At 38.0% G+C, this 18,931-nt stretch overlaps 1 protein-coding gene across 19 annotated transcripts in view; it reads left to right on the forward strand.

Moving 5' to 3' along the window:
• The window catches only part of MYO9A (myosin IXA), a 171,413-nt gene that overhangs the window by 36,998 nt on the left and 115,484 nt on the right, over positions 1-18,931 (forward strand). For 13 of the 19 annotated variants that reach the window (XR_014519173.1, XM_083475486.1, XM_083475487.1 and 10 more), the window contains 6 exons: positions 1,742-2,654; positions 10,208-10,302; positions 13,298-13,360; positions 14,112-14,211; positions 16,221-16,277; positions 18,403-18,500. Coding sequence is in view for 18 of the 19 variants with exons in the window: in XM_083475486.1 (XP_083331612.1) it covers positions 1,812-2,654; positions 10,208-10,302; positions 13,298-13,360; positions 14,112-14,211; positions 16,221-16,277; positions 18,403-18,500 (1,256 nt within the window). In the remaining variant the exon portion in view is untranslated. The remainder of the gene's footprint in view (positions 1-1,741; positions 2,655-10,207; positions 10,303-13,297; positions 13,361-14,111; positions 14,212-16,220; positions 16,278-18,402; positions 18,501-18,931) is intronic. The other 6 variants (XM_083475476.1, XM_083475474.1, XM_083475484.1 and 3 more) reach the window with 1 other exon arrangement.

Here is an 18,931-nt window from a genome sequence, read left to right on the forward strand (position 1 = left end):
AACCCACCGGCGGAAGCCTTTGTGTAGCTGGCAGTCAATCCACATATATAACTGTTTATTGCATCAGTGAAAATCAAGAATCCAAACTCTTCTGATGCTATACAAACTGCCTTGAAAGAGAGGTCTTGTGCTATTTTATGTAATAGAAGGAAGAGTACAAACTCCAGGGCTCACAGATACGATTTTTTTTATTGTAGCTCTACATGTTCTGGTGTGGAATGCTCCTTCTTCAGGAGCTATGATCAAAGATCACAGACAACACCAGTACAGTAGTTCTTCAAATGTGATGTACCAGCTTGAAAAAGTGGCAAAGCAAAAGACTATTTCTGATCATATCTGTACTGAACCTCTGCAATGTATCACAAAGCTAATCCTGCTACTATTTGTAGATGAGCTCCGCATTCCAGAACAGGTATACTAAAAGTATACTTTTTCTTGCACCTTGTTATAATTTGCCTAGCAGGATTTCCTGTAGCATTCTCAAGCACTTGTTGTCCTGTGAATGGAAATAATGAATAAACTGCAACCCTTCTATTGGACTACTACCATACTCTGAAAATGTTTGCCTCCCATTATGTGCTAAGAGCTAGTGACTGGCCTGCTTCATAAAGGGAAATCTGCAGGAGATCATTTCTTTAGCTTGTGACAGCTCAAATGTTCTTTTTAAAAATGTTCATTTACATCTTAATCATTTCATATTGGGGACATTAGAGAGTGCCATTATAATTTATGCAGTCTTTCCCCTCAGATGCATTGTGAAGGTTAAATGTAAAGCTTCCTGGCAGTCAGCTGGCAAGCGTGGGTATCTATATAATAGCTTCATGGGAATTGGCTTTCAGGAAATGTTTCCATTTGTTATTACATGTGAAGTATAATAGCAGTGTTCCCGATCTCCTGCATGTATCCTGAATACATGCAGAGGGTAAGACCTTCTTGCTAAGTTTATTCTTTGGCGTGCTGTTTTTGTGGAGATGTGTATATTTAGCAAACAAGACAGTAATTTGTTTCTGAAACTTCAGCTATGTGCATGAGGATGAATCACATAAACATAAATAAGTAGTCTACAGTGAGATGCAAGGAAATAAAACTTCTTTAAGGGAATGGATGCATAAATAATCAGAATACAGCTGGTTTACTTTTGTCACCAGTACAGCATTTGAATATTCTGTATTTGTGTGATGTTCTTTAAAAATGGTTTGGCCCATTTAAAACTGAACTGGGCATTTGCCTGAAATCTTAGACTTTGCACAGTGCAGAACGTTGATTGACAACAAACAAGTACTCTTGGATGAAGCAGATTACCATCTTGGTCCCAGTTTGTTTAAAATTTATCTGAAGATATTGGGAGGGGTCATTTGGAGATTTGGGGTGAGGTGTCATCAGTATGCTGATGATGCCCAGCTCTGCTTCTCTGTAACACCTAAATCAGGAAAAGCTGTGCAAATCCTGGACTTGTTCTTGGACTTGGTGGTGGGTTGAATGAGGGCCAGTTTACGCTGAATCCAGGCAAGACAGAGACATGGTGGGTGGTTCCCAAGTTCTGATAATTGGACTTTGGATGGAGTCATGCTCCCCATGAAGAAGCAGGTACATGGTCTGGGAGTGTGCCTAGATTCATCTTTGTCACTAGAAGCCCAAGTGACCTCAAGTTTTCAAAAACAAACGAACAAACAAACAAACAAACAAACTTGCTGATTGAAAATATCCTATCAATAAACTATTTTTTGTTTTCATTTTGTAGTGCTGATGCCATGACCATTATTCAACCATTCTGAAGATGGATTACTGTTACTGATGGGAAGAAGTCCAATATGAGTGGAAATGATGTTGGAGGAAGAAGACGCTTTGAGGACAGCGAACACACACTACACATATACCCTGGGAACATTGCTGAAGGGACCATCTATTGTCCTGTTATTGCACGAAAAACTTCCACAGCTGCTGAGGTGATAGACTCTCTCATTAACAAACTTCAACTGGACAAAACAAAATGCTACGTTTTGGCAGAGGTGAAGGAGTTTGGTGGGGAAGAATGGATCCTCAACCCCACAGACTGCCCTGTCCAGCGCATGATGTTGTGGCCCCGAATGGCCCTAGAGAACCGTTTGAGTGGAGAGGACTATCGCTTTCTTCTAAGGGAAAAGAACCTAGATGGGTCAATACATTATGCCAGTCTCCAGTCCTGGTTGCAGGTGACAGAAGAGCGGCGCAGGATGATGGAACGTGGCTTCCTTCCTCAACCGCAGTACAAAGACTACGATGATTTATGTGCTTTGCCAGACTTGAATGAGAGAACTCTCCTAGAAAACCTTAGAAATCGTTTTAAACAGGAGAAAATTTACACATACGTTGGGAGCATACTAATAGTAATAAATCCATTCAAATTTCTCCCTATTTACAACCCTAAGTATGTCAAAATGTATGATAACCATCAGCTTGGAAAGCTGGAGCCCCACATTTATGCAGTAGCTGATGTAGCATACCATGCTATGCTTCAGCGTCGGAAGAACCAGTGTATAGTCATTTCTGGAGAAAGTGGGTCTGGGAAAACACAGAGCACAAATTTCTTGATTCATCACCTCACTGCTCTTAGCCAAAAAGGATTTGCTAGTGGAGTAGAACAAATAATTCTTGGAGCTGGACCAGTACTTGAGGTAAGATGAAAGTCTTGCTGCAGCTTATAATACAGCTTCCCACCCCATCATTCATAGTGTGTTATAAAGTATTTATGTCTTATGATTACCATTCTGTCCTGGAGCCTGGAGCCATTCACCCCCAACTGATAGCGATATGCAAGGCTCTTCTGCTTTTGTAACTTTTCTGTGAAGACATGTGGAAAACATTACCTTGGAATTTTAAATCCATATGGATTTTTTACACCAAAGAACTATGAACAGGATCTGGCAGTCATGCTTTATCCTACTCACAAATCTTTTCTGGAAAACCCTTATGGACTATGTTGTATTATAATATCTTCCATGTATATTCGTCATATGTATTCATCATGTGTATTTGTCACTGACAATCATGGCATTCCAAAACATAGCGTTGGCATTGGCCGAGTTTGTGGTACGTGTCTTGAAAAATGAGACTTCTGAACTTAAATTTGTTAGAAATAACTTCTGGGTTTTTTTCTCTTAATACCTCAGGTAATTAAATAAACATAATTCTAAAAGGTCAGAAGTGAAGCACTGATATTACTGCAAATGGGTTTGCAGTCCCCATTGTTAGTGTTTCAACAAAGGGGAAACTTAATATTAAGAGGAGAGTGCGAGAAGTGGGTAATAATGCCACCACACGCTTATTCCTGGATCAGTTCAGAGTTGCTCCTTCTACTGCGTCCCTCCTCTTTGTAAAGAGGAATGAAAGGTTTTGTTTGTTTAAGAGATTGCTTACCCACCCTTCACCATCAGGCAGCTTACAATAATATAACCATACAGTATTAAAAGTCAATAAAACAAACCAAAGAATTTGCATCAGACAACAGAGGTGGCCTCATAACAATCACACAAGTCTTACTTGTCAAAGGCCCAGGTACAGAGGTGCATTTGAAAACCATATAATAAAGATATTTAACACACCAAAATGGGGAGGGAATTCCACATTTTTGAGAGCTGCCACAGAGAGTTTTTAAAGTACTGTATAAATGTTTTAAATGAATATATTGCATGTTATGAATGCTGCAATCTGATTTGAGAACTCTAGTAAAAAAAAAACCAGGACACAAATCTAGTAAGTAGCAAATCTTGCTTGCTCTGCTTCCAGATTTTGGGAAGGAGATGGGGTGGTGGTGGTTCTAGGTCTAGGACCTTGCCAGAGCTTCATGCCTCCTTCCCAAAGCCCGGCTCCTTGTTTACCTGGCTTAAACCGGCACTGCAAGGGCTGGGGGAGGACATCAGCAGTGTTTGAAATTAGACAGGCACATTTTGCATCTGACTATCAGCCACTTGCAACCAAGGGAAGATGCTTGGGTGCCATGATGGCACCTGGCATCTCAATCTGGTGGTGCATTGACTGTTTTAATACACTAATACCAGATCCTGTAGAATTCTAGCAGTTATATTTTATCTGCACAATCAGAATGAATTTCAGGAATCAAAATGTGCTTTCTGTGCAGCCTGAGCAGAAGCAGTGAATAACGTTATAGTTAATTGTTGTAGCTTGTCTTCACTTACCCACCCCACTGCCTTGCTCACATTTGTGAAGAATATTCCTACGTTATTAATGGTCCATGTCACCATTAAGAAAAAGAGGTAGGAATAGGCCAATATATATGTGGACTTTCTTGGATAAAGTGATTTGCCTTCTTTAAGTTCTCAAAGTTCTTAACGTAACTCAGGGTTATCATCTGAACTAGCCAGATGTTTAACTGATAATCACAATCAGTGTTCAAAACTGCCATTGTTCTAGGCACATTTTGCAACTGATAATTTCATTAGGGCGAGCAGTTTCTGAAATCTGGGTGCAGTATTTCAGATTTAAACTGCAGAGTGGAAGGAAAGGAGGACCTTTTTCTGCCTCCCCACTTCTGGCTACTCTCTGAAAACTGGAGAAGAGACCCTTTTAAGAATATTAGGGGGATGGGCAGGGGAAGGACTAGACCATGTGAAAAATAAACATAATATTTTAGCTGCGGTTCATTCATTTTCAGCTTTGTATTCTTGTTATTAAAAAGTACGCTTAGACATTCCATTGTTGTTCGCATAACCTAGGTTTAAGGTGCCATTCAGCTCCTAGCTTTCATATCTCAGTTCCTAACACTGATTACAGTCAGTCCATAATTTGAAAAATAAGATTTTAGAGCCATCTTGCCCAACTAGACATTCTGTTTTGGCCACTGTAACCTTGGCTTAAGGATCCATTTGGCTCCTAGCTTTTATATACCTGAGTTTCTAACAGTGGCAAATGTTGACCTTGCACAGGATGGCATATAGAACGTAAAACACGCTCTGAATTTTCCCTACACTGGGAATATATTTTAGTTTATTACTACTGGAAGTCAGTTAAGGTGCATTACACTGCAACAGTGATATTCACCAGGAAATTGCCAAGAGCTGCTTTGGATCTTGGAAATGTTTGGAAGTCTGAAGGTGTGATAGCTCAAAAAATGTATTTTTAAGCAAAATTCCTCTGACATCTGCTCTTCGTTATTTCCCTCCCTTATACTCAATCATAACTGAGAGTGAACCTCTCCTTTCTTCACTTCCACTCTCCCCTTCCCCCATTCATGTCAGCAATTTTCCTACCCAGCCCCAGTCACACTTGCCAAGTATTTTGTTGCTCATACCCTCCTCTGTTTCTAGCCTGCTGTTTTGCCCCATGCCCATTCCCCCCCCCCCGTTGCGATCCTCCCTTAATCTGGGTCTCGGCTACTAGTTTTCTTTATGCAGTCCTGTTTCACAGCCCTCTTCCTCACATTTTAGAATGAAATTACTTTTGGTGGTACTTTCCCTTTCTGTCATCCAAGCTCCAGCTGTGCTGCTTCCTAGCCAGTTTGCTTGACAGTGCTCTGATTCAGCATCTCATGCTTTCCCATTTGTCTAGGGATTTAGGGAATTCTTTGTGCTATCAAAATAATATGAAAATGCAGTGTCTGGTAGGTAGCATCTGTTTCAGTCAGTTCCAGCTATTTATGGAGAAGCAATGGACTTTCTTCAATGCTCTTTTATATTTAGATTGATTAAACCAAGTGTCTAAAAGAAGAAAACACTCATTTATTCTTTGGTAAAACAATAAGCATTCAATAAGCAATCATTGTGACAACTGGCATTTGAAATCTGCCAAAGACAATAAACTCTTCTCTGAGAAGACTCATTCTTTCTCTACATGAATCAACTGGATTAACATATGAAATTCCCTGAGCTGTATACGTATAGTGACAAAGCTAATATTCATTCCACTAATTAAAGATACTCAGAATTTCTCAGAAACCTATTAACTACTCAAGAGCCAGTGGTGATCAACTGTGATTTGCGGTGTCTGATATTTTGAGGGCGATTTCATATGCTGTTTCTTCCTGTCCATGTTTTATGTGCATACATTTCTTTTCTGCTCAACAGCACCCGAGACAACATATACTATTAAAAATGACAACTAAGTGACAACAGCGGTCACACTAATGCATGTGGGATGGGGAATGATTATTATACAACAATAACATCAGCAGTGAGCTAAACATAGAGTAAATTCAGCAGCAATTTATGCAGCCATAAGCACTAAGGGCAGCAAAGAAGCCATTCTAACTAAAAGTATGATACTGTCTGCAATGTAGAATCTCCAGCAGTCAGTCAAAGCCCTTTACTATAAGAATTTATTGTATTGGCATGTGGACAGAATGCTGTCAGAGAAGTGGCCAGATAGGTTTCCTTTGAAGATTTAAAAATTATAATTCATACATTTACAGTGACCAAAATGGTTATTTGCTCAAAATGGGAATATTTCATGCCACTGTCTATTGGTTGCTGGTTAAAGGCTGGGAAGTGGCATATGGTGAAACTAACTTTGTTAAAAATAGAGAAGGCAAACAAAGAAAAATTAAAAATAAACTTTATTGGAAATTTATTGGATTAATAAAATGCAATATCAGATTAATCATGCTCTTTACTTGGAGACGTGCAGCTATTGCTGCTACAGTACAGCATATATTTTTGTTTGTAGGATTTCTTTTCTACCCTTCCCTATAAGGTCACAGGGCAGGTTATGACAAAGCAATGGATACAATTTTGAAATCAACACTTAATAGCACATCAAATATGCCATTTTAGACAGAGAATAGAACAACTTCTGCTTAAGCAGTCCAAGAACTCTAGCTGGATTGTTTCCCACAATTGTAGTGACAGCAGCCCATGCTCAGGAGACCAAGTGGCCACTCAGTTTTATGTGGCTTCCTGTGGCAGAGTTGATCTGACTCCAGTACAGAATGATACAGCTTGAGGAACTATAATTCAAATAGTGTCCCAAGTGTTTGTTCCTTGGTATAAGGCAAGTAGCAGGGGATAGGGATCATGTGCCTCCTCCGTGCCATTTCTTGGTATTCCCACTAGGATTTTCTATTGCTCAGACCAGCTGAGCATAAAGGTGCTAAGATGTGTCTTAACTCTCTTCTCTCACTCCTTAATTTCTCCATATTCCTTTAATCAAGGTTCTTTGATGTTCAGTCCATCTTCTCTCAGCTCTAATTAACAACCAAGAATATTATTATGAGCCAGTCTTGCAAGTACAAGGCATAATATATACATGTGTAGATAAGAGAAAACGTGAAAAAATAATGACCGATGTTCTTTAGTGCTATTGTATCATGAGTAAGATATTCTCGTGACTTTCCATAAGATTTGAAACTTGTTTTAAAAGCTTTGAACTGTACATTATACTTTTTAACATTATCCTCATTCTAAATATTTCTCTGGATAATCTGCTTGTGTTGTTGATTCCATTATATTTGAAGTTCTAGCCAGTGTGCCTATCAAAAGTGATAACAACAAATGGATTAAAGCTGGGTCTGCTGACTACAGCTGTATTTGTGTTCTGGGGTCTCTTTTATGTTATCATTCCAAACCTTTAAGAGGAAATATCTTTTATGTCAGGCATGTTGTCACTTGTCATCTTTTTTCAGCAGAGTTGCATTTTCTATATAGATTTCTAGGGGTGGAGAGAAGAGGTGCTTAGTAAACATCCATTTAATGAGCATGTTACTGTTGCCAAATTAAACTCTGTCTTGGTATTTTGGTTTTAGATATGCTAGGTTGGATTTTAGCTTACATCTACCACATTCAACAAATAGAAGTTAATAAGAACCTTCTACATCCTATCCAACTGTAATCATGCTGCTTAGGGTGGTTTTTAACCATTTAATATTACTAAAGTAATAAAGAACCATACCACAAAATAATAATGGTATCAAGCCTAAATGTTTGAGGACTGATCTATTTTCTCAACCCATGGGATGCCCTAGTGTTGCACCCTGTAATAATGTAGAATCTTTTGAGTGGAAAGTTCATAACAAGAAGTCACCATTTTCCTACTGCAGTTAAGTACAGTACACAAATCTCTAGGATATCAGATGTGCTGCCATCTCCAAGATTGTTGTATTATAATCTCATTTTGATGCTTTTAAAATATTGCTTGGGTTTCCATTCACTGCCAAATACACGCACCCATATAGAACTACACAGTCTTCTATTCATATGGCACAGAATTGTGATAGAATCAGTTGGTGTGAGATCAGTTGCTATTGCTGTAAGAGTAGCCTTAGTAAAATTTGGGTTGGCATGCTTTCTGATTCTTGCCCGCATACTGTACAATATAGAGTTAGAGTTATTACAGTTAGCATTTTTTGCAGCTGCTGTCCTTGGTACCTCAATCTGAGGAGCTGGCATTGTTAGGCACTGAGTGATGCAAGGCATGCTTTTTGAAAAATTCAGACAATTATAAATCTACAGTGGTACCTCGCAAGACGAATGCCTCGCAAGACAAAAAACTCGCTAGACGAAAGGTTTTTCCATTTGCGATTTGCCTCGCAAGACGAATTTCCCTATGGGCTTGCTTCGCAAGACGAAAATGTCTTGCGACTTTGTTAAACCGTTAAAACCGTGCTTCGCAAGACGGAAAATTCGCTAGACGGCAAAAATTGCGGAACGAATTAATTTCGTCTTGCGAGGCACCACTGTATTGTAGTATTTTGGCCCCTGGTCTGCTGGGATGCCAACTGGCAATGGAAGCCTGCTGATCAAATAACAGAGGGCATCTTGCTAAAGGGAAGTCATGGAAACAAAAGTTTTAAACTAATTTGTTGCATAGGTAGTATTTGATTTCCAGTTTCATTAGGAATAGTCACTAGGATATTTGAAGATACATGACTGAGTATTGTTTCTAACATTCAGTAATAGTAATAGTAATAATAATAATAATAATAATAATAATAATAATAATAATAATAATTTATTATTTATACCCTGCCCATCTGGCTGGGCCTCCCCAGCCACTCTGGGCGGCTTCCATAGAAACCAAAAATACACTAAAATATCACACGTTAAAAACTTCCCTGAACAGGGCTGCCTTAAGATGTCTTCTGAATGTCAGGTAGTTGTTTATCACTTTGACATCTCGTGGGAGGGCGTTCCACAGGGCGGGCGCCACTACCGAGAAGGCCCTCTGCCTGGTTCCCTGTAGCTTTGCTTCTCGCAATGAGGGAACTGCCAGAAGGCCCTCGGCGCTGGACCTCAGCATCCGGGCAGAACGATGGGGGTGGAGACGCTCCTTCAGGTATACTGGACCGAGGCCGTTTAGCTTATGTGGATGAATTTTGACTTATGGCTTATATACGAGAAAACAGACTCAAACAGTGGTGATGACTGCCTTCCGGAATGCCCCCCCCCCAATTATCTGAGAGCTGCTGACTGTTGAGTGCTTCCCTTATTTTTCATCTAGGCTTTCCCTGTACTGTACCTTTCTGCTGTGTTATCTATGATGTTTTGGTTTCTGTTTTAAATTGTTTTGGTATTTATTTTACCTTTACTAGTTTGAGTTCATTTAATGTAAGCTGTTTAGAGATATTATTAAATAAATGAACTTCAAAAAATCTACAACCAACGTTTTAGTTTGGTATGTAAATCCAGTCACAAACCTTGTCAATTTGCAGACATGGATTTAACAAACTTAAAAACCAGTTGTTCATTAGCTTGCTATAACAGTAAAATCCTCTTTGCACTGTGTTTCACCCTGTACAATTCAAAACCAGATGCGTACTGGAATCTTTATGGACAACCAGTAAGCATGCTAGTAAGGCAAAATACTGAATTCTGGAAAAGTGAATATTTTACTCTTTAAATTTCAATAAATAACTGACAAAAGGATAAAACCTGTGGGTGGCAGTAATTTTATTCCTATGCAATATTGAACTGAAGGGTGAATTACATAGAACTGTAGACTCAGATTAAATGATTCTCCCACAGCCTACTGTTTTAAGCACTGGTTTTATTTTGGGCAGATGTACTTATGAGTGCAATTTAAGTTATTAGAATAAAAATGTATGTGCCTCCTTTCTATCAAAGAATGAAAGTTTAAAATTAGTATTATCTGAATTCTTATATTATTATTTTTAATCTCCCCCCTCTAATTTCATACTGGAAGCCACATATTAAAAGCAAGTCTAGGATGTGCAAATTGTTGAGCCATTTCTCAGTTCTTTTATATCTCTTTATTTCGGCAGGCATTTGGGAATGCAAAGACAGCACACAATAACAACTCAAGTCGCTTTGGCAAGTTTATCCAAGTGAATTATCAGGAGACTGGCACTGTCCGAGGGTAAGTAGCAATGAGCAGTGACTTAAGGAACTTTAAGCATGAATGGGTTGCAGCTGTTGGTATTTGTGGATGCCTGCTGGGAATGTTAAACATCCCATTTAAATCTGATCCCAGTTACTTGTCTGTGCCATATAGGACAAATAATTGACTTGATACAGGTATATTCTGTTAAGGAAGCGTTAACTTCCCACATTCTTTTAACTATAACACTGTTACTGTATAATCACAAGGGAGTTACAAATGCTAAATCTCTAAAACTTGCATTCTCTTTATTTACTGATATAAGAAATTGCTGAACAAAGTCCGTTGTCCACTTAGGAATCAGCACAAATCTTTGTCTGAACTTCAGAGGGATTTGGCTCAGGTTTGGAGTGCACATATCGTCCACAACTGGTTCAAATATTTTGCTAAGTCAGCTTGAATTTTATGAAAGCAAAAGGAGCACCAATTTAAGAGATTTGCACTTAAACCAGAGACCAAATTGCTCTGGATTGTTTCCATTCTTGCTTTTAATAAACAATTTGAATCCAGTCTATTAATGTGAGAATTGAAAGTCTGTTCTAAGCTACAGCTGTTGTACTTTATATTTTAATGTCTCATGTCCTTTGTTTGCCTGACTTGGAGCTCTATCAATCTGTAAAGTCTGAGAATTGTTGAAGCTAGAGAAGGCTTCCGTAGCAGCCCGACGCATCCTATTATTTTGGGACTGTAGATTTTCAGTTTCTGAATGGCTTTGTCCAGTCTGATGTATGTGCTGCAGTTGAGCTATTTGGAATCTTTTAGTTCCGTTTAATTAAGCTCTGCTTTCTTGACTAAGGCTATAAAAGGAAGGGCAGAGTTTCCTCTTGTCTCAGTTCTTCCTTGTTTAAAGTGTGGTGTTGCTTTCCTAGTCAGTGATTGCCCAGTAAAGAGTCATGCTATCAGCTTTTATAATGTATGCTAGTTTGTGATATTTTTCTTATTTGACTGAGTAGGAAGGAATTTTAAAAGGGGCAAGATGTAAATAATAATAATAATAATAATAATAATAATAATAATAATAATAATAATTTATTATTTGTACCCCGCCCATCTGGCTGGGTTTCCCCAGCCACTCTTGGCGGCTTCCACAGAAACCAAAAAACACTAAAATATCATACATTAAAAGCTTCCCTGAATAGGGCCGCCTTAAGATGTTTTCTGAATGTCAGGTAGTTGTCCATCACCTTGACATCCAATGGGAGGGCATTCCACAGGGCGGGCGCCACCACCGAAAAGGCCCTCTGCCTGGTTCCCTGTAGCTTCGCTTCTCGCAATGAGGGAACCGCCAGAAGGCCCTCGGCGCTGGACCTCAGTGTCCGGGCAGAACGATGGGGGTGGAGACGCTCCTTCAGGTATACCCTATTTTGATGGATACACACTGTGTTAGGGAGAGTCAACTGTTCTGCTATCACATCAAGCACTATGAAATGTGTATGGTTAGGACTCCCAGCTTATATTTGTTGAGATGTGAAGATGACTCCGTAGATGCTTATCTTCAGTACCATGAGAAGTTGTAATGCCGTAATTTTGACTCTTAAGGAAGTTATGAGTACCAGACCTTTTTCTTTGGTTCACAATATATTTATTGAGTTTTGCTCAATAAATAATATATTTATTGAGTTGACAAAGAAAAGCTTTTCACTGGGCTTGGGGTTTACTTAGGTTTTTTTTGAAGGGTGCTTTTATTCAAGAAACTTGTGCTTCTACCAATCCTTCTGCAAAGCACATATTTGACTCCCTCATGTCTGTTAGTCATACTAAGCAATCATGAGTATTACTTTACATATTTCCCGTTGGGTAATAAAACTACTGTTCATGAGCAACTGTTGTCAAGCAAAGAAAAGGGAAATGAATCCAAATTTTGTCATCATCCATTAAGTAACAACACACATGAGAGTGATCAACATGTTAATTCTAGTGAGTGCCAACAATCAAGTTAAGTCAGGATCTAGCTTAGTTTTGAAAGTTCCCTTACTTTTCTCATCTCATTTTTCACTATGAATTTCAAAAGAATAGGCTTATCACAATTTAGGCCTTGTTTTCCAACATCTTCTGAATATATCAAAATGCCTGCTTCACAAAAATTGGATTACCTTATACAATTAAGATACAGTGGTGCCTCTCAAGATGAAATTAATCCGTTCCACGAGTCTCTTCGTCTTGCAGTTTTTTCGTCTTGCGAAGCACGGCTATTAGCGGCTTAGCGGCTATTAGCGGCTTAGTGGCTGTTAACAGCTTAGCGGCTTTAAGAAAAAGGAAACAAACTCGCAAGACATTTCATCTTGCGAAGCAAGCCCATAGGGAAATTCGTCTTGCGGAACGACTAAAAAAATGGAAAACTCTTTCATCTTGCGCGTTTTTCGTCTTGCGAGGCATTCGTCTTGTGAGGTACCACTGTATTATCTCCAGTGTTAATGCAGTAACATTGATATATAGACACATAAATATTACTGCAGAGGCTGCAAAGGTGTTTTTGTGTGTGTGTACAGGTTTAATCCAATACACCATCTCTCTGGTGAGAAGGTTGATTTTTGTTTTAATGGTCTGAGCAGAACAGAGATGGAACAGTGGAAATTAGCAGTATAATATGAGCTTGTAGAAGACTCTATCTGGAAATATTTTTTCCAGTTATGTGATTGTGATAAGGGAGGTGAGATAGTGTTCTGCAACAATCTGGGTTGGAGACTAGTTTCTTTACTTTGTTATTTCTGAAAAATATATTTAAAAAGACCAAGTATTTTATCACTTGGTCCCACAAATGATCTTCAGAGCACCCATTCCTGCAACCGTTTGCCCTCGTAAATGTACCTATGACATTTTTCTTCCATGTTCAGACTTTTCTATCAAATAGTAACATTCAGATGATTATATCCTCATCAGTCTATGCAATGACCAGACCTGTTACTTTTTAAAAAGAGAAAGGTATAAAAATCAAACTATTCTCAGGCTTAACTAATATTCTTTTTTCCTCTAGAGCCTATGTTGAAAAATATCTACTGGAAAAGTCAAGGCTTGTCTATCAGGAACATAATGAGAGGTGAGTACTGAATCTAAAGTACTGCTGGGAATGGGGCAGAGATAAAGAAAGGTAAACCAAAATAATGATTAAAATAAAGTACAATTATAATGATTTCTAAGTTTTATATGCATTTATTTTGTGTTTTGATATATATGATGTTAGATTAATCTGTCATGATTAATACTGACAGCAGTTCATGCCCTGGGTTTGAGAATTTGCTCATACAACACTATTCCTGTCTTGAAACTCAGGCTTAGAGGAAGGAAAAGGATGAGAGCAGCTATGAACTCATACATTTGTACATTCCCATTAAGCCATAGTTTGGATTGCTATGCCATGCAAACCAAGCAGTAAATTACCAATGGTTAGTTTTTCATCAGCTTAGCTTCCAGTCGTAGGCTTCTAGAGAGGAGATAGTGGTCTCTTTGGTTCTCAGTGCATTTTGCTGCTATGCTGAACTAAGACATGGTTGAACCTAGGCTTGTGATTTAGCACTCTCTAGACAAAGCAAGAGCTGTAAGAAAGATTTTCCCTATGTTTTATAACTCATGGTTTATTTGGGGAGAGCTAAATGAAATGTGAAGCCAAACCATGTTCTTGCTTATCCATCATTTGATTTAGCAGTACATGCAAACTGGATGTCTGTGTATTTGATTTGTCAAAAATAAATAGATAAAATACTAGTATTATTCATACTTCCAATGATTCTTGCTAACATTTTTGTATTGATGGTGATGGGACTTTTAACACCGTTTTTATTTGTTGCCAGGAACTACCATGTATTTTATTACCTTCTGGCAGGAGCAAGTGAAGAAGAGAAATCAGCATTTCATCTTAAACAGCCTGATGAATATCATTATCTTAATCAGGTGGGAATATACCAAACAGTTTTTAACTGAATGTATATATTTGTCCCTAGAGCAATGAACCACTGTTCAGGTGCTGATGTTTTAAAACTAATTTTATTGTTACCTGTGCATGGATGTCCTAGCACAATAAATTTGTAGGTTTGGGGAATGCAACTAAGTAAGAAACAATGTTTTCAAAGCACTTTTTTCTTGCCTTAAGTGGCCTATAGAAAATATAATGTGTTTTTTGGATTGCACTTTTCCCAAAGAACATGAATGATTTCCTAATTAATAACCAACAATTAATACCATTCATCTGGAAAACCATATTATGATATTTCTACTGAAGAAGAGACAAATCCATTTACAAATGTTGCATGATTTTTGCCATCCTTCCTTGATAGCATGATCTGTTTGTACTTTAACAAATAAGGCTAACCCAAGTCCATTAATTCCAACTATGGTTAAAGAATTGAAATTATTGGGGGAGGGGTACTACATCTCATACTAATACGCCATAGCACTTATATGTTTCCTTTAGGATGCAAGGGTAGCTGATGCAATAGAACAGAGATGGCAGAAGGGAAGAATAGTTCTGGTGATGGCAGGACACTCTCTGCCAGTGCTCTATTAGAATTTCCCAATACAGTGTTTAAGGCTGAATCCTAAATATAAGGCTGAAAATATATAGTGTTCATATAATTGCAAAACAACATGGATCTTCAAGCTTGAGATCATGTGGGATCATTGCAAAAGGTTTCTCTTCAAGGGTTTAGCTATTTAAAAGGGGGGGAAAATTATTCTGACTGAGGAGCGAGGACATATCCCTCTTTATATAGCAGAAGCCGGATTATTACTTCATTTTTTATGTATAGCTAGTTATAAAACATCAAGCAACATTTCACACAAGCTTGCTGTAGATTTCTTTTAGGATTTGGTTAATCATTAAAATAATATATCTGTTACTGTGGTTAACAAAATAATTTTTATTTATGTGGCAAAATGTTCCAGGTTCTGCCTTCATAAGCAGTTCTGATAAAAATGAAAATATAGTGTGGCAGTTCTAGCACTTTGAGGACTGAATGTTCAGAAGGGCTTTCTTTGCTGAAGCTAAGTAATGTAGGTACTATCCTCCAGGTGGAGGAAATGTCTCGTTAATATGCCCAGTGTGTCACATCCTATAATGAAAACAAGGAGGGAGAACCTCTGGATGTACACACTGAGCACATTAACATTGCATGGCCTCAGTCTGGAGGATAGTACTAGCAACACTTGAGCAAATGAAGCCCTTTTGAACATTCCATCCTCAAAAAGCTAGAACTGCCACCTTGGAAATAGCATATTTTCATCAAAACAGCTGATAAAAATGGAAGCCAAAATATTTTGCTACACAAGTAAAATCTGTTTTGTTAATCACAGTAGTGTGTGTGTGTGTGTGTGGTGTGGTGTAGTGTATTGGGAGTTACTATGGTATGTTTGCAAAAACCCTTAAATATTACAGATGCTTCTTGATAAAAGAACTGAGTCTGAGCAATCATGATAGATTTGTGTGGAAGAAAAATCTTCCAGCTCACATGCTTGTTGTAGGAAATAAATGCAATGTATACGATGTAGCACGCTTAGTGTTGTAAAAATTCTAAAGCATCTTAAATTGTACTCCTTTCTCCTTCTAAATTGTCACTTTGTGACAATATTCCCAGTTGCAATATGACTCAATTGTTAGATCCAAACTTAATGAGCATAGCTGCAGTGTTTGGCAGCCAATAGAAGTGGATTTCTAAGTTTAATTGTAAGGTTAGATAGGCTTCTTTTGTAACATGAAAACGTAGCATGATGTATGTGCATTCTCATATCAGATTTCATAAGGTAAGGAGAAATGGAGAAGGTGGATCCGAGCCATCATTTTCTAAAATGGGAATGCTTGTAGCTTAATGATTTTAAAGAAATGCTTAACTTCCTGTCTGTAAAAGTGGGAAGAGGTAGTGGCATGGGATTTGGAATGCTATTTACCCAATCTGCCTTACTTTCAGATGACAAAGAAACCCCCCAAACAGAGCTGGGATGACTGTTACTATGAGTCTGAGCCGGTCAGTACGAGTACATCCATCCATTCTGGGTTACTGGTGACAGACATTTCACTCACTCTGGCTTTGCACCAAATTGTAGGGCAAATACAAAACCATTTCCATTTGATTACTGGCAACACAATTTCTGGGTCCTCATTGGTTTGGTAGATTATTTGTGGTGGTATACCATTTTTTTATGTGTATAATTTTTGTTTTGATAGGTTTTGTTAAGTAGTTGGATGATGTTATTATGTATATGAGACACTGCAAAAAAGCATAATATATACATGATAAAATTATATTCTACGAGAGAGAGAAGAGAGAGTATGCAATGAAGCTTTTGCCTGGATTAAACTATTCAGGATAATTTTTGATATAGCATATTCTGGGTTTTTTAAAGCATAAATATAGTGATTATTGATTAATTAAACTAGTGTAATCTTTTCCATTTTCATGGCCTATACCAGATTATTCTGTGGGCAATTACAGATTTTTTTAAAAAAATCAAGCAGTCTAGTTAAAGGTTCAGTAAAAGTGTCATCTGAAAGGAAGAGGTTTACTGCCATGTTTGTTTACAATGGCCAAAAAAGTGAAAGGGTCTTCCCACTTGTGTGAAGTCAGATTATTGTATTTAAATTGTGGGTTTTGTCTGTCGTGATATCACTCCATGTTAATCTTACCTCAGAGAGCATGGCTGTTCTAATTGCATGTTAACAATTCTAACTTGGATTTACTATTTCCCCCTTAATATCATTCAGGCAAATTTATTCTTGAGTGTTATGTTTGATTGTAAGAAGGTTCACAAACGAAATTTAGGCATTTTAAATTTACTTAATTTCTATTAGTTTTATTGCTTTATTCTTCCCCCTCAGAAAAAAAGCTGTAAGTACAACATGGTTCAATAATGTAGAAAAAAATCTTGAATATTTATTTCATGTGAATGTTTATTTCCTGTCTCTCTTATTTATTTTGATGATTTATGTACTGCTTAATTTACAGACATCTCTAAGCAGCGTAGAGGACCAATGATTTAGATTTGTCTGGTTGACAGATTTATTGCAGAAATATTTGAATATTCTCCCATAGCTTGCTTGAAGCGATTATGAACACATTGGTAATAGCTTACTTAAGCAGAGTGATGTGAGATACTTGCCCTTCTTGAGTAGTTGAACTTTACTTTTTGGTATGGCAGACTACACTGAAATTTTCAGACACTGATAAATTAAAGTGGCTACACTTGAGAGGTTAATACTGTGTTAGTAAATGCTGCTATTACTGCTAATCCACACTCCAATATGTTGATGCTATTCTGCTAATATTTAATTTGCTGTTTCCACACGCTTACAAGCTGTCCCTATATAGATTTCCACTTGCCCCCTTTTCCTATCTGTACCCTACTGTCCCAGCCATTCTTGGTTAGGACTCCCACTTCCTAATACACTTCTATATCCTTTCACATATTCAAAGAGCTTCCTTCTGGCACCCAGAGAACTGGGTCCTATTTTTCACCTGTTCCCTAAGCAATCAACTCTGACATGCATTCTTGTCACATATAGAGGGATCTCAATCACTTTTGAGCTGCCTGCTGCTCTCTTGTAGACTCAGTGGGGGTCTGCAGAATGGTTGAGACCATAAAAACAATAACTTATGCCATATTTGGAAAATAATATTGAGGGATTACATTCTATATTTGGGAATAATAATTGTTCAAAGAGGGAGTGAAAATGAACTCTTGTTCTGGAAGCAGAACAAAATGTTTGGGTATTTGTGAACAGATGGAAGATTTTTCCTGCAGATTTGTCAAGTAATTTTATAGAACTCAAAAATCAATTTATTCATCTTTACACAAATATAATCCATGAGTGCAGACAGCAGACAACTTTGGCTTTCTATTTTAAAATGTAGATCATGCTCTCTGTAGAGTGGAACTTGATTATTTTGCAGTGATGGAGGGCCTAGGCTACATTTACTGTCCAAAGAACGAGGTCATTTTTTAATTCAGGAGAAGGTGCCTTTGGTGGTGGGGAGTGGTGCAGGCGGCTTTTTCTCCACTGTCTTTTGCATAGTGTTTTCATGGGTGGTTCCTTCCTTTCTTTCTTGATGCCCATCTCTTCTAATAATTGCTCCTCATATTTGGCTTCAATAGGATTGCTTCTCTGTTGAAGGAGAAGATCTGAAGCATGACTTTGAGCGTTTGCAGCTAGCTATGGAGATGGTGGGCTTCCTTCCCAAGACTCGCAAGCAGTAAGTTGATGTTCCTTATAACAGTGCATTATTAAGTCGTGGATTGATGTTGTGAATGCTGCAGCATGTGTATTTGATTGATGCTCAGCCAACACTTTCTGAAGTTTATACATGATTGAATGAGTTGCAGTCATAATACTGTGCATCTGTCCTGGCTTTTAGGAGCAGAAAGCCATTGAAGTCAGCCAGTGCCATAACTGTTTTAAAAATGTTAGTGTGAATAAGCTCCAACAGAACTCTGTATGAATTACTATTGCTTTGGTTATTAACAACCTTATTTTTGTAGCCTTCTTTGGATCTCTGGGCTTGAGTAGGCTAAAGATCCCAAACACAGAACCCAATACATATTATATAGCTATACTTATATTGCTTGCTAATTAGTTAATTGTACATGTCACTAAATCAATAGGTTGCTGAACGACCACAGAAAC

This window comes from Podarcis liolepis (assembly GCF_965112155.1).
Source record: "Podarcis liolepis genome assembly, chromosome: 14".
NCBI classification, from domain to species: Eukaryota; Metazoa; Chordata; class Lepidosauria; order Squamata; family Lacertidae; genus Podarcis; species Podarcis liolepis.